The sequence below is a fragment of the Erpetoichthys calabaricus genome, chromosome 17, assembly GCF_900747795.2.
Source record: "Erpetoichthys calabaricus chromosome 17, fErpCal1.3, whole genome shotgun sequence".
NCBI classification, from domain to species: Eukaryota; Metazoa; Chordata; class Cladistia; order Polypteriformes; family Polypteridae; genus Erpetoichthys; species Erpetoichthys calabaricus.
This window is the reverse complement of record NC_041410.2, coordinates 53,535,877-53,549,869: the sequence shown is the minus strand read 5'-3', so window position 1 is coordinate 53,549,869 and position 13,993 is coordinate 53,535,877. Positions and strand designations below refer to the sequence as shown.

At 41.4% G+C, this 13,993-nt stretch overlaps 1 protein-coding gene across 1 annotated transcript in view; it reads left to right on the top strand.

Moving 5' to 3' along the window:
• LOC114667842 (pro-neuregulin-4, membrane-bound isoform-like) overlaps positions 1-13,993 on the top strand; it is a 60,413-nt gene that overhangs the window by 27,715 nt on the left and 18,705 nt on the right. The window contains exon 2 of the mRNA XM_028823345.2: positions 12,396-12,498. Within this exon, the coding sequence (XP_028679178.1) occupies positions 12,489-12,498 (10 nt within the window). The 5' untranslated portion in view covers positions 12,396-12,488. The remainder of the gene's footprint in view (positions 1-12,395; positions 12,499-13,993) is intronic.

The following is a 13,993-nucleotide window of genomic DNA, read 5'->3' as shown; positions in this document are numbered from 1 at the left end:
ACTTATGGTTAACAAAAGCAGCTTTGTTCCCATAAGGTGCCCTTTTTGCAATATGAGTGCAGTAAATTGCTCCAGTTACTATTGCAAATTACTTTTTTTATGTTGGCAAAACATGTTATGTTTTATGTTTGTACACCCACACTTTATCAAAATGGAATATACCGTATTTTTTGCACCATAAGACGCACCTGACCATTAGACGCACCTAGGTTTAGAGGAGGAAAACAAGAAAAAAAATATTCTGAACTAAATGGTGCACTAATATGTTTAATAAAATATAGCAGAATAATATTTCAACCATGTAAATTCAACAGCGGTATTAAGAAACATCATCACTGTCATTAACAAATAAGGAGAGACTTTAAGGTTCAAGCATTCTTCTAGTTTTATGGAAACCCCAAGAACTCCACATCGCTAGTGTCAGAATTTATTAAGCTCAGTTGCTCACAATCACTTTGCAGCACCACGTACCTATCATCACGCGACATAACCTGTCCAAAACCACCAGGGGACAAAGCACGTTTGGACCAATGCTCCCTGAAGTTATATCGCCAGTCTAGTCCCATCTATATTTGTAATGCCACAAAGCCCTTCATCTCGTGTTTTGTTGTGGGTTTCCAGTTTGAAAAATGAGAATGCGGTGCAAGCACAGCCCTCGATTCAAAAAATTGCTCTGCATACCTGTTTGTCTCGTCTGACAGTAGCTGAAAGGCAGCTTCAGGAAAGAACAGCCTGAAGTAGTCCAGCGGCTGGTAATCTATCGAGTCCAGAGTCCAACTCAGTGATAATGCGCTTCGCTCCCTCATGAGATGTAGACGCTATCTTGCCTTTGTTTATATTTGTTTAGATTTCGCAACTCACGCACACGCAAGGATTAGATGCCGAGTCAATGAGTCTAACATTCCTCCAAGCACAGAGGGAATGCCTGTAACGTAACAGTGAGTTTTGTCGCCCTCTAGCCCTGGATGTCGACTTTTGTCAGGTATTACACATCATGGTCTGTGATACAATATTCGCACCATAAGACGCACAGACATTTCCAACCTTCTTTTGGGGAAAAAAAAGTGCGTTTTATGGTGCGAAAAATACGGTAATCCTTGTCAGTCAGCTAATGGCTTCCAGCATAGCACCATGATGAAGTGCAGTTTGGCTGAGATATTCCTGACCTGTCAGCCAGTTCTCTGAGAAGTGACAACTGGTAGCCAATAAAAACTGACAAAAAAATCAAAGTTCTGCAGTGCAAATACATAGCATTGGCCTTTTAAAAAAGGGAACTAAAATACAGTCTGTGCATCATATTCATTGTTTTTGAGGTGTAATATGTTTGTCACATCACACATTATAATAATGGCTCAGCAATAACAATTATTACACATGTGAGTCATCATTTAACTGGTTTGGCTGCATTTCCCTGCTTGATTAAGGGTATCCTCATTTCCCAGTTTGTCTGAAATGGTGCGTACGCACGGGTCAGAGTTGCCGTAAATATACACACGTTGTTTATGTTCTGCTGTCTCTTGTGAGTCACTATAACTGGTATTTAAGTTAAATCATCAGATACAATAACTGCTTTAGCACTGAAATCATTCCTGTTATTTGGTTTGAGCTTTCTGTTTGTGGATTTCTACTTTTTATTTATGATTTTCCCTCTCTCCTTTTGATATTTGCAAATTTAAAAGCCTTAAAAGATATTATTCAGTGTTACAGCACCTAGATGACACATAGTTGATGATTCTTTGTTACTGCCATGTAGACCTTAGGATCTACACGTTATCAGTCAACATGCAACATGCTCTGAGCATTGTTGCATTAGAGACACATTTATAAATTTCACTAACATACACAGGTGACTCTCCACCTTACTAGGAAGTTATTGGCTATTCATGGGAAAGCACAGCAACTTTGACATCCAAAAAAACAATGAGCTCAGATTAACTTCAACTGTTGGTTCATTTTATTGGCAGCTAACATTACTGATTTAGTTAATGCCTGATTGCGATCTGCTGTCACTGGAAGGACAAAATGAAGTTTAGATAAATTCGTAAGTGGAGGTGACACAGGCACATGTTCATTTTTAAAGTATCTAAGTATTCAACTTCATTTTGACCCTGTAGTAGAAATTGTTGTATTTTATATATTACAATTTCTACTACTACTAGTACTAATAGTATTTTATATTATTGTTGTTATTATTAGTACTGGAAGTATTTTATACTGTATATTATTACTTTCAGTAATAGTAGTAGTAGTAGTTTATATATTTTTATTAGCAGTAGTTGTATTGTATATTATTATTATTATTATTAGTTGTAGCAGTAGTACTTTATATGTTAGTAGTAGTAGTAGTAGTAGAAGTAGTGTGTGTGTATATGTGTGTGTATATATACATATATACTGTATATTAGTAGAAGTAGTTGTATTTTATATTATTATTATTATTACTAGTAGTAGTGGTGGCAGTAGTTTTATTTTATAGTTATTATAATTATTATTAGTAGTTATGGTTTATACATTAGTAGTAGTAGTTGTTGTGGTTGTGTTTTATATTATTATTAGTAGTAGTAGTCATATTTTATATTATTGTTATTATTAGTGGTAGTAGTAGTATTTTATAGTTTTTGTTATTACTTTTAGTAGTAGTAGTTATATTTTTTATTATTATTATTATTATTATTATTAGTAGTAGTAGTAGTAATTATATTATTCTTATCAGTAGCAGTAGTAGTAATAGTAGCCATATTTTATATTGTTTGTTATTAGTGGTAGTAGTATTAATATTTTGCAGTTTTTATTATTACTATTAGTAGTAGTAGTTATATTGATATTATTATTAGTAGTAGTAATAGTTAGTAGTATTAGTAGTAGTAGTAAAAGTTATACTTTATATTATTATTATTATTAGGAATGACTGGTAGCTGTATCAAGTATCAAAGAGTAACACCATATTGATACCCTGGACTATTATTACTATTGTTATTATTATTATTATTATTAACTAGGCTTTCATTTATAATGGAAACAAATCATTGCCATTAAATACAATTAAAGACCACATTTATAGACTACCCTCCAGATTGTAGCAACTCTCCCAGTTACAGTTGCATGTGCAGAGCAAAGCTTTTCAAGATTTCAGCTTATCAAGACATACTTGAAGTCATCCACAGCACAAGAACATCTAAGCAGCTTGGCTATCATGAGCATCATCTCACAGATGACTTTGCCTCCATAAAATGTAGATGTGTGCTGTTGTAATAAGCCACAAAGACACTGAAGAAACCCCTAAAACATTCACTTTCAAGTTTCAATTATTTTAAATTTTTAAAGTATTTTTATTTAATTATTTAACCACATTCTTGCATCACACTCATTGTAAAGATGTTTTCTGCTTTCCTGAGGCAGCGAGAGCTGTGCAGTTCATCCAGAGAGAGTAAAGAACAGCCGATGATCTGCTGGGCAGTCTTTACAATCCACTAAGGTGTTCTCCTCTGTGCTGTTGTGCAGCTGGAAAACCACACGCAGAGGCAGTAGCACAGGATACTCTCGATAGAGCAGCGATAGAAGGACACCAGCAGTTTTTGGGGGATGTTATTTTTCCTGAGGACTCTAAGGAAATAAAGTCTCTGCTGAGCCTTCTTCGCCAGCTCAGCTGTGTTCACACCCCAGGACAGGTCTTCCATGATGTGGACTCCCAGGAAGTGGAAGTCTGACACCCTCTCCACACAGTCCCCTCTGATGTAGAGTGGTTTGATGTCCGTTTTCTTTTTCCTTTGTCCACAACAAGCTCCTTGGTCTTACTTGTGTTCAGGAGCAGGTTGTTGTCAGTGCACCATGCTGTCTGCCGCTCCACTTCGTCCCTGTAGGCGGACTCATCCTCCCCAGAGGATGGTGTCATCTGCATATTTGATGATGGTGTTGCTGTGGTGGGCGGGGGCACAATCATGTGTCTAAAGCGTGAAGAGCAGGGGGCTCAGCACACACCCCTGAGGAGAGACAGTGCTGATGCTGATGGCCAAGGAGATGTCAGGGCCCACCCAAACGCTTTGTGTGCAGTCTGTCAGGAAGTCTTATATACAGGTGGAATAAGGGAGTCCCAGGGCTAGCAGCTTGCACACTAATCTGTGAGGGAGGATGGTGTTAAAAGCAGAGCTAAAATCAATAAAGAGGAGACGTGCGTAGCTGCCCTGGTGCTCCAGATGGGACAGGGTAGCATGAAGAGCTGCAGCAACAGCATTCTCAGTAGACCTGTTAGCCCTGTAAGCAAATTGGTGTGCATCAAAGGTGGGAGGGATGAAGGACATGATATGACTCTGGACCAGTCTCTCAAAACACTTCATCAACACAGGGGTGAGCACTACTGGCTGATAGTCATTCAGGCAGGTTATGGGTGATTTTATTGGTAAAGGGAGTAAGATGGAGGATTTCAGACAGGGAGGAACTGAGGCCTGGAACAGTGACAGGTTAAAGATCTTTGTAAAGACCCCAGCCAGCTGCTCTGCACAGCTTCTCAACACATGTCCAGGGACACTATCAGGACCTGCTGCCTTCCTAGGATTGACTGCCTGGAACGAGCGTCTCACCTCGTGTTCCTCCACCGTAAGGGAGGGGGAGATGTTGTTGTGCGTTGCTGCTGCGTGTGTAACAGCTGCCTCTGGTAGTTCCATCTCAAAGCGAGCAAAGAACTAGTTCAGATCCTCTGCCATTGAGGCGTCACCTTCAGCAGTTCCATGGCTGGTCCTGTAGTTGGTGAAGTCCTGGGCTCCCTGCCAAACCTACCTGCTGTTATTACTGTCCAGGTGCTCCTCAATCATTCTCCTGTAGTCCCTCTTAGCCTTTCTGATGCCTCTCTTCAGGTTGGACCATGTCATACTGTAGAGAGCCTTGTCACCACACCTAAAGGCAGGATTCCTTTCCTTTAGCAGCCACTGAACCTCTGTTGTTATCCAGGGCTTCTGGTTTGGATAGACACGGATATGTTTCTCCACTGTGACAGTGTCAATGCAGATTTTTATCACAATACACTGTCGGTGTAGAGTTCCAGGTCTGAACTTTCAAAAATGTCCCAGTTAGTCCTGTTGAAGCAGTCTTGCAGCTGCAGAGAGGCGTCATCCAGAGGCGTGACCACAGGGGGGCTGGGATGGGCACTGCCCGCCCACAGACAAGCCGTATCCCGCCGCGAAATGCTCTGTCTGTCCATTAAAAACTCTGGAGAACAATAACATTTGATTTTCAAAACTGAGTTGCTTTCCAATCGGCCCGTTTGAATTTGGGGCCTATCCGGCAGTGTCTCCTCCACTAGACAGGCACCATGCTGCTCACATTTCACTTTGCCGCACATTTTGCAGCATGTTTTGAACCTGTTGACCGCATTCTTTAATTAAAATCGCGTATACGTTCCGTTGTTCTTTTATTTTCTGGGTGGTAACACCAAAGGCTATGCATAGGTGGCTTATTAAAAAGCAGACATCTTCAACCTCTGTCCCTCCGCAAGCTGCTGGTTCCACGGTTGAGCCCAGCGCCGCTGCTACCAACACGGAGCACAGTGCACCCACGTCGGGAACTGAAACTCCAAAAGATGTAGATAAGCCTACACAATCCTCCAGCTCTGCGCCCGTGTTGGGTACTCCAAACCTCTGCCTTCAACAAAATGTACAGTCCGGTCTGCCTGACTTAAATATGGAAAGCCCATTCCAGCCCATTTTAATTAATTATCCCAAGCGTGCATTTGGAAAGACACTCAGATGTTTTAGTGCAAGATGGTATCAGTCTCGACCATGGCTTGAATATTTTGTTGTCTGTGATGGCAGCTTTTGCTTTGCCTCCCACAAATTTAGTGTTTCCAATTCGGACAGCGAAGACATATTCACCAAACACGGCTACACTAATTGGAAAAAAGCTCTAGAAAAAGACGGTGGTGGCTTCCACAAACACGCGTCTAGTATCCCACACGTCAGAGCCATGTCTGCATCACAACACTCATCATTGGTGTGTCTTCAGCTGCATGCGAAAGCTCTTTCTCTACTTTGAACCGCATTCTCACTCCACTCCGCCGAACAATGCTGCATTCAAGGAAGAGAAATTTAGTCATTCTGGCACATGAGAAAAACATCACAGAAAATCTAGACATGAATGAATTTATTTCAGAATTTGCCAAGAGTAACCACAGACTGGTCCTGTAGATAATATCCAGGTTAAACACTGGAAACTGATGTCCTATAGCCTCCCATGACTACAATAAGCCACGTTTCTGTTCTTGCTCTCGAATATGTTGTATACATTTGACTTTATTGATATTTACCTTGTAGATGTAGTTCTATATTTGTTCACAAGAAATAATAATACAAGTTCCATTGCCTCTGTTAATTTTATTGAACAATAGGTTATTATTTTTGCTTTTATATGTTATATAAAACTATGTTGTTATTATTATTTGACCCCCCTACAAAAATGGGGATGGATGGATAGATGGATATTTTTTGCCCCACCAGACAAGCCAAATGCCCACCCACACATGATGTTCTGGTCACACCTTGGGCGTCATCAGGCCAGGTTGTGATGGATCTTTGTTAGTAAGAGCAGATTTGAGGAGAGGGGTGTATGCAGGAATCATCATCAGTGACATATGGTCCGGCTGGGCCAGGTGTGGAAGCTGTTTAGCTCTGTAACCCAGGTTGATGTTTGAGTAGACATTGTCCAGCGTGTTGGCTCCTCTAGTAGCACACTTTATGTGCTGGTGGAGTTTGGGGAGCACTGCTTTTAAATCCACTTGATTAAAGTCCACTGCGATAATGAACACTGCATCAGGGTAACGGCTCTGTTGGCTGCTAATGCTGCTGTATAAATGTCTCGGAGCCAAGTTAGCATTAGCAGCTGGTGGTATGTAAACAGCGGTGATCATTACCACATTGAACTCCCACGGTAAATAGATAGGTCTACATTTCACAGTCATATACTCCAAGTCAGGGGAGCAATAGCTATCCACTATCACTGTCTCTGCACCAGTTATTATTGATGTACACACACACACCCTCCTCTACTCTTACCGGAGTCTCTAGTCCTGTCATAGCGCTGCGATGTATAGCCTGTTAGCTCAATAGCCGAGTCCGGTATGCATGAATGGAGCCAGGTTTCCATGAACACAAACAAGCTACTGTCCTTGATCATGCGGTCTGATGCAACCTGAAGTCTCAGTTCATCCATTTTGTTGACAATAGATCTGGCGTTAGCGAGGAAAAGGCTTGGAAGCGGAGGTTTGTGAGGCTGTCTCCATAGTCTAGCTAGCGCACATCCTCGCTTCTGCTTTCTCTATCAGCACCGCCTTCGTCGTCGGCCTCTGGGGATGGTAATCCAGGGGAGCTGGGTGTCCTGGCTATATCCACTGGAATGCTGTGCGAGTGAATGAATTCCGCTGTAAAACTCCCCATACAGATAGAACTTTATTTGTCCCCAAGGAGATATGGCTTTTTATAGAAGCTCTTTAAACAAGGAAATGCATGAATGTACAGTGCATCCGGAAAGTTTTCACAGCACATCACTCTTTCCACATTTTGTTATGTTACAGCCTTATTCCAAAATGGATTAAATTCATTTTTTTCCTTAGAATTCTACACACAACACCCCATAATGACAACATGAAAAAAGTTTACTTGAGATTTTTGCAAATTTATTAAATATAAAAAAAACTGAGAAATCCCATGTACATAAGTATTCACAGCCTTTGCTCAATACTTTGTCAATGCACCTTTGGCAGCAATTACTGCCTCAAGTCTTGTTGAATATGATGCCACAAGCTTGGCACACCTATCCTTGGCCAGTTTCGCCCATTCCTCTTTGCAGCACCTCTCAAGCTCCATCAGGTTGGATGGGAAGCGTCGGTGCACAGCCATTTTAAGATCTCTCCAGAGATGTTCAATCGGATTCAAGACTGGGCTGTGGCTGGGCCACTAAAGGACATTCACAGAGTTGTCCTGAAGCCACTCCTTTGATATCTTGGCTGTGTGCTTAGGGTCGTTGTTCTGCTGAAAGATGAAGCGTCGCCCCAGTCTGAGGTCAAGAGCGCTCTGGAGCAGGTTTTCATCCAGGATGTCTCTGTACATTGCTGCAGTCATCTTTCCCTTTATCCTGACTAATCTCCCAGTTCCTGCCACTGAAAAACATCCCCACAGCATGATGCTGCCACCACCATGCTTCACTGTAGGGATGGTATTGGCCTGGTGATGTCGGTGCCTGGTTTCCTCCAAACGTGACGCCTGGCATTCACACCAAAGAGTTCAATCTTTGTCTCATCAGACCAGAGAATTTTCTTTCTCATGGTCCGAGAGTCCTTCAGGTGCCTTTTGGCAAACTGCAGGTGGGCTGCCATGTGCCTTTTACTAAGGAGTGGCTTCCGTCTGGCCACTCTACCATACAGGCCTGATTGGTGGATTGCTGCAGAGATGGTTGTCCTTCTGTAAGGTTCTCCTCTCTCCACAGAGGACCTCTGGAGCTCTGACAGAGTGACCATCGGGTTCTTGGTCACCTCCCTGACTAAGGCCCTTCTGCCCCGATCGCCAGCTCTAGGAAGAGTCCTGGTGGTTTCGAACTTCTTCCACTTACGGATGATGGAGGTCACTATGCTCATTGGGACCTTCAAAGCAGCAGAAATTTTTCTGTAACCTTCCCCAGATTTGTGCCTCGAGACAATCCTGTCTCGGTGGTCTACAGACAATTCCTTTGACTTCATGCTTGGTTTGTTCTCTGACATAAACTGTCAACTGTAGGACCTTATATAGACAGGTGTGTGCCTTTCCAAATCATGTCCAATCATCTGAATTTACCACAGGTTCACTCCAATTAAGTTGCAGAAACATCTCAAGGATGATCAGGGGAAACAGGATGCACCTGAGCTCAATTTTGAGCTTCATGGCAAAGGCTATGAATACTTATGTACATGTGCTTTCTCAATTTTTTTATTTTTAATAAATCTGCAAAAATCTCAAGTAAACTTTTTTCATGTTGTCATTATTCACGTTGTTGTGTGTAGAATTCTGAGGAGAAAAATGAATTTAATCCATTTTGGAATAAGGCTGTAACATAACAAAATGTGGAAAAAGTGATGCGCTGTGAATACTTTCTGGATGCACTGTATATGAATATAGTGTATATACAATGTGAAATAAGCACAGAAACACAAAGAGAAAGAGTTTGGGTTACCACCTTGATAACCCTGTATAGCTGAATTAATGGTGGAGACGAGCAAAGTGTGTGCATCTATACACCAAAAAGACTAAAAAGGAAAAAAATTAAAAAGTATAAAAGAAAGTTCTGACTTGGCTGTCACAGTCCCAGTGAGATATTTTGCAGACGTATTGCTGTTGATATACAGTTAGGTCCATAAATATTTAGACAGAGACAACTTTTTTCTCATTTTGGTTCTGTACATTACCACAATGAATTTTAAATGAAACAACTCAGATGCAGTTGAAGTGCAGACTTTCAGCTTTAATTCAGTGGGGTGAACAAAACGATTGTATAAAAATGTGAGGCAACTAAAGCATTTTTTTAACACAATCCCTTCATTTCAGGGGGTCAAAAGTAATTGGACAAATTAAATAACTGGAAATAAAATGTTCATTTCTAATACTTGGTTGAAAACCCTTTGCAGGCAATGACAGCCTGAAGTCTTGAACTCATGGACATCACCAGATGCTGGGTTTCCTCCTTTTTAATGCTCTGCCAGGCCTTTACTGCAGCGGCTTTCAGTTGCTGTTTGTTTGTGGGCCTTTCTGTCTGAAGTTTAGTCTTCAACAAGTGAAATGCATGCTCAATTGGGTTAAGATCAGGTGACTGACTTGGCCATTCAAGAATTTTCTACTTCTTTGCCTTAATCAACTCCTGGGTTGCTTTGGCTGTATGTTTTGGGTCATTGTCCATCTGTATCATGAAACGCCGCCCAATCAATTTGACTGCATTTAGCTGGATTTGAGCAGACAGTATGTCTCTGAACACCTCAGAATTCATTTGGCTGCTTCTTTCCTGTGTCACATCATCAATAAACACTAGTGTCCCAGTGCCACTGGCAGCCATGCACGCCCAAGCCATCACACTGCCTCCACCGTGTTTTACAGATGATGTGGTATGCTTTGGATAATGAGCTGTTCCACGCCTTCTCCATACTTTTTTCTTGCCATCATTCTGGTAGAGGTTGATCTTGGTTTCATCTGTCCAAAGAATGTTTTTCCAGAACTGTGCTGGCTTTTTTAGATGTTCTTTAGCAAAGTCCAATCTAGCCTTTCTATTCTTGAGGCTTATGAGTGGCTTGCACCTTGCAGTGCACCCTCTGTATTTACTTTCATGCAGTCTTCTCTTTATGGTGGACTTGGATATTGATACACCTACCCCCTGGAGAGTGTTATTCACTTGGTTGGCTGTTGTGAAGGAGTTTCTCTTCACCATGGAAATGATTCTGCGATCATCCACCACTGTTGTCTTCCGTGGACGTCCAGGTCTTTTTGCGTTGCTGAGTTCACCAGTGCTTGCTTTCTTTCTCAGGATGTACCAAACTGCAGATTTTGCCACTCGTAATATTGTAGCAATTTCTCGGATGGGTTTTTTCTGTTTTCGCAGCTTAAGGATGGCTTCTTTCACCTGCATGGAGAGATCCTTTGACCGCATGTTGTCTGTTCACAGCAAAATCTTCCACATGCAAGCACCACAGCTCAAATCAACTCCAGGCCTTTTATCTGCTTAATTGATAATGACATAACGACGGACTTGCCCACACCTGCCCATGAAATAGCCTTTGAGTCAAACGTCCAATTACTTTTGAGCCCCTGAAATGAAGGGGTTGTGTTAAAAAAATGCTTTAGTTGCCTCACATTTTTATACAATCGTTTTGTTCACCCCACTGAATTAAAGCTGAAAGTCTGCACTTCAACTGCATCTGAGTTGTTTCATTTAAAATTCATTGTGGTAATGTACAGAACCAATATTAGAAAAAGTTGTCTCTGTCCAAATATTTATGGACCTAACTGTAAGGGAGCCCCCATAGCATTTCTTGTCACACTTCTACTGAATAATTAATTGGCTGAAAGTCCTCAGTGTTAGTGTGTCAGAGAGAGGATGTGCAACATTGTTCATAATGACACTCAATTTTGTTTCCATTCTCTCCTTCACTATGATCCCCAGGGGGTCCAGTGTGCATCCCATAGCTAAGCCTGCCCTTTTAACTAGCTTGTTAATTCTGTGGGCTTCCCTAGAAGTGATGTTACCGACCCTAGCACACCACAAAGTAACAAATCATACTGGTCATCACAGAGTTATAGCAGATGTGGAAAATGTCACTTCCCACATTAAAGGAGCGCAGTCTCTCAAGAAAAAAGAACCCTTCTTATACAGTTCCTCTGTGTTATGAGACCACTAAAAATTGTCATTAATGTGGACACCCGAGTACTTGTAGGAGTGGACCACCTATACATCCACTCTCTGAATGGTGACCGCACATAGAGGCTCTTTGGTGCAGTGAAAGTCAATAAGCAGTTCCTTGGTTTTGCTGATGTTAAGGCGTAGACAATTCTCTTTGCACCAAAAACAAAGTTCTCCACCTGACTCCTCTCCTCTGTCTCATTCCCTTAATCAAAACATCCATCAGTGCAGAATCATTTGAGAATTTCTGTAAGTGACATCACCTGCTATTATATTTATAGTGTACAGAGTGAAGTGATTAAGAGACAGGACTGTTCCTTGTGATGCTCCAGTGCTGCTCACATCCATTTCAGATACACAGCCCTTGCCCGGCAGTCTAATGTCCAGGACACCACAGGCTTATCCACCTGCATACCTCTGAGTTTAACCCTTAACAGGGATGGCTGGATGATACGGAAGGCACTGGAGAAATATAACAATATAACCCTCACAGTGCTGCCAGCTTTGTCTGACAGTCAAACTGTTGTGGGTCCAGGTGGTCTACCACAAGAGGACTCCTGTAGTCCAGGACCTGTCCCTCAAAGGTCTTCATGTTGTGAGATGTAAATGTCACTGGTCTGTAGTCATTAGGTGAAGAAGCACCTGCCTTCTTTGGAACAGACACAACACAGGATGTTTTCCATAGTTTTGGCACTTTCTGAAGCCTTAGGGACAAAAACTGAACAAGTGACAGAGGACACCACAAAGTTGATCAACATAGGCCTTAAGATCTCAAGGACTGACTCCATCTGGTCCCGCAGATTTTCCTGTTTGTAATTACATTACTGCTTTACAAGAAAGGCAAATGGTGCAAAATGCTTTTCCTTATCTGTTTTACATCAAAGAGTTTATTTATATTGTTTTATTATTACAGTTCTTCCATATAAGAATTTTATTACTTCTTTAATTATCGTACATATTTTTAAGCTGATAACATCACTTCATTTATTTTTCAGGAACAAAGACGACATTTCCAGTCGGGCTACTTCGCTGCCTCAAAGCTGTAACAATTTTACTTCAAAAGTAAAGGAAAATTCCACGTAAAAGCCATGCCACCAGGTATACATAATTATTTAAAATTAATTCAGTATTTGCCAGATGTAAAAGCTGTAAAATTGCATTTATCAAAATTATTCCAGGATACAACAATGGGACAAAGTCCTAGGCCCAAATCCCTGACTGGTTATTCTGTGATGTTTGTAGGCCCTTTTGCATGTTTGCATGAGTTTTCCTGTCACATCCCAGAGACACGTGTGAGTCCAATAGGTACGCCTGTGTGAAGGTGCCCAGTAATGGATTGCCACCCATTACATGAGTTAGAGATAGTGTTTGTGTTTGTTTGATTCCCTCTGGTCCCTTTCTTTATGATGTTCTGTGTTTCCTCCAGTAGTTCATTCGGTTTAGTAATGCGAATTTTGCAATATGCAACTGAATCTGAGAGAGAGCCAGTGTGTTCCGTCCAGTGTTGCTTCTGCATTGTGCTCGTTTTTGATGAGTTCAGAAAGAGGAGAGACAGGGTGAGGCTGTACATTCCCAAATCAGAATAAGTTGGGATGGTATGGAAAATGTAAAGAAAAAAGAGTGCAGTGATTCTTAAATCTACTTTGACTTTTATTTCATTACAGACAGTATGACCCAGAGATATTTCATGTTTTGTCTGGTCAACTTCATTTTTTTGTTAATATACATCCATTCCTGCATTTCAGGCTTGCAACACATTTCAGCAAAAGTTGGGATGGGGGCAAAGTAGGGTCAGCAATGAGGTCAAATAATTAAATAATGATGTGATTTCAAACAGGTGATTGTAATCATGATTTTGGTACAAAAGGCTTAGCCTTTGAGGGGCATAGATAGATAGATAGATAGATAGATAGATAGATAGATAGATAGATAGATAGATAGATAGATAGATAGATAGATAGATACTTTATTAATCCCAAGGGGAAATTCACAAACTCCAGCAGCAGCATACTGATAAAGAACAATATTAAATTAAAGAGTGATAACAATGCCGATAACAATGCAGGTATACAGACAGAAAATAACTTGGTATAATTTTAACGTTTACCCCCCCGGGTGGAATTGAAGAGTCGCATAGTGTGGGGGAGGAACGATCTCCTCAGTCTGTCAGTGGAGCAGGATAGTAACAGCAGTCTGTCACTGAAGCTGCTCCTCTGTCTGGAGATGATACTGTTTAGTGGATGCAGTGGATTCTCCATGACTGACAGGAGCCTGCTCAGCGTCTGTCACTCCGCCACAGATGTCAAACTGTCCAGCTCTGTGCCTACAATAGAGCCTGCCTTCCTCACCAGTTTGTCCAGGCATGAGGGCAGAGGATCTCCAGTTTGCAAAGAAATGCTTGAGGAAATTATTGAAATGTTGAAAAGAATTATTGGAGGGGATTTGAATATTTCTCCCTCTGTGGTGCATAATATCATTAAACGATTCAAGGAATCTGTTGGAATTTCAGCGCCTAAAGGGCAAAGGCACAGCCTAAGTTACACCTGTGATCTCCGATTCCTCAGACTGTACTACAGTCCTGGAAGGCCCCAGT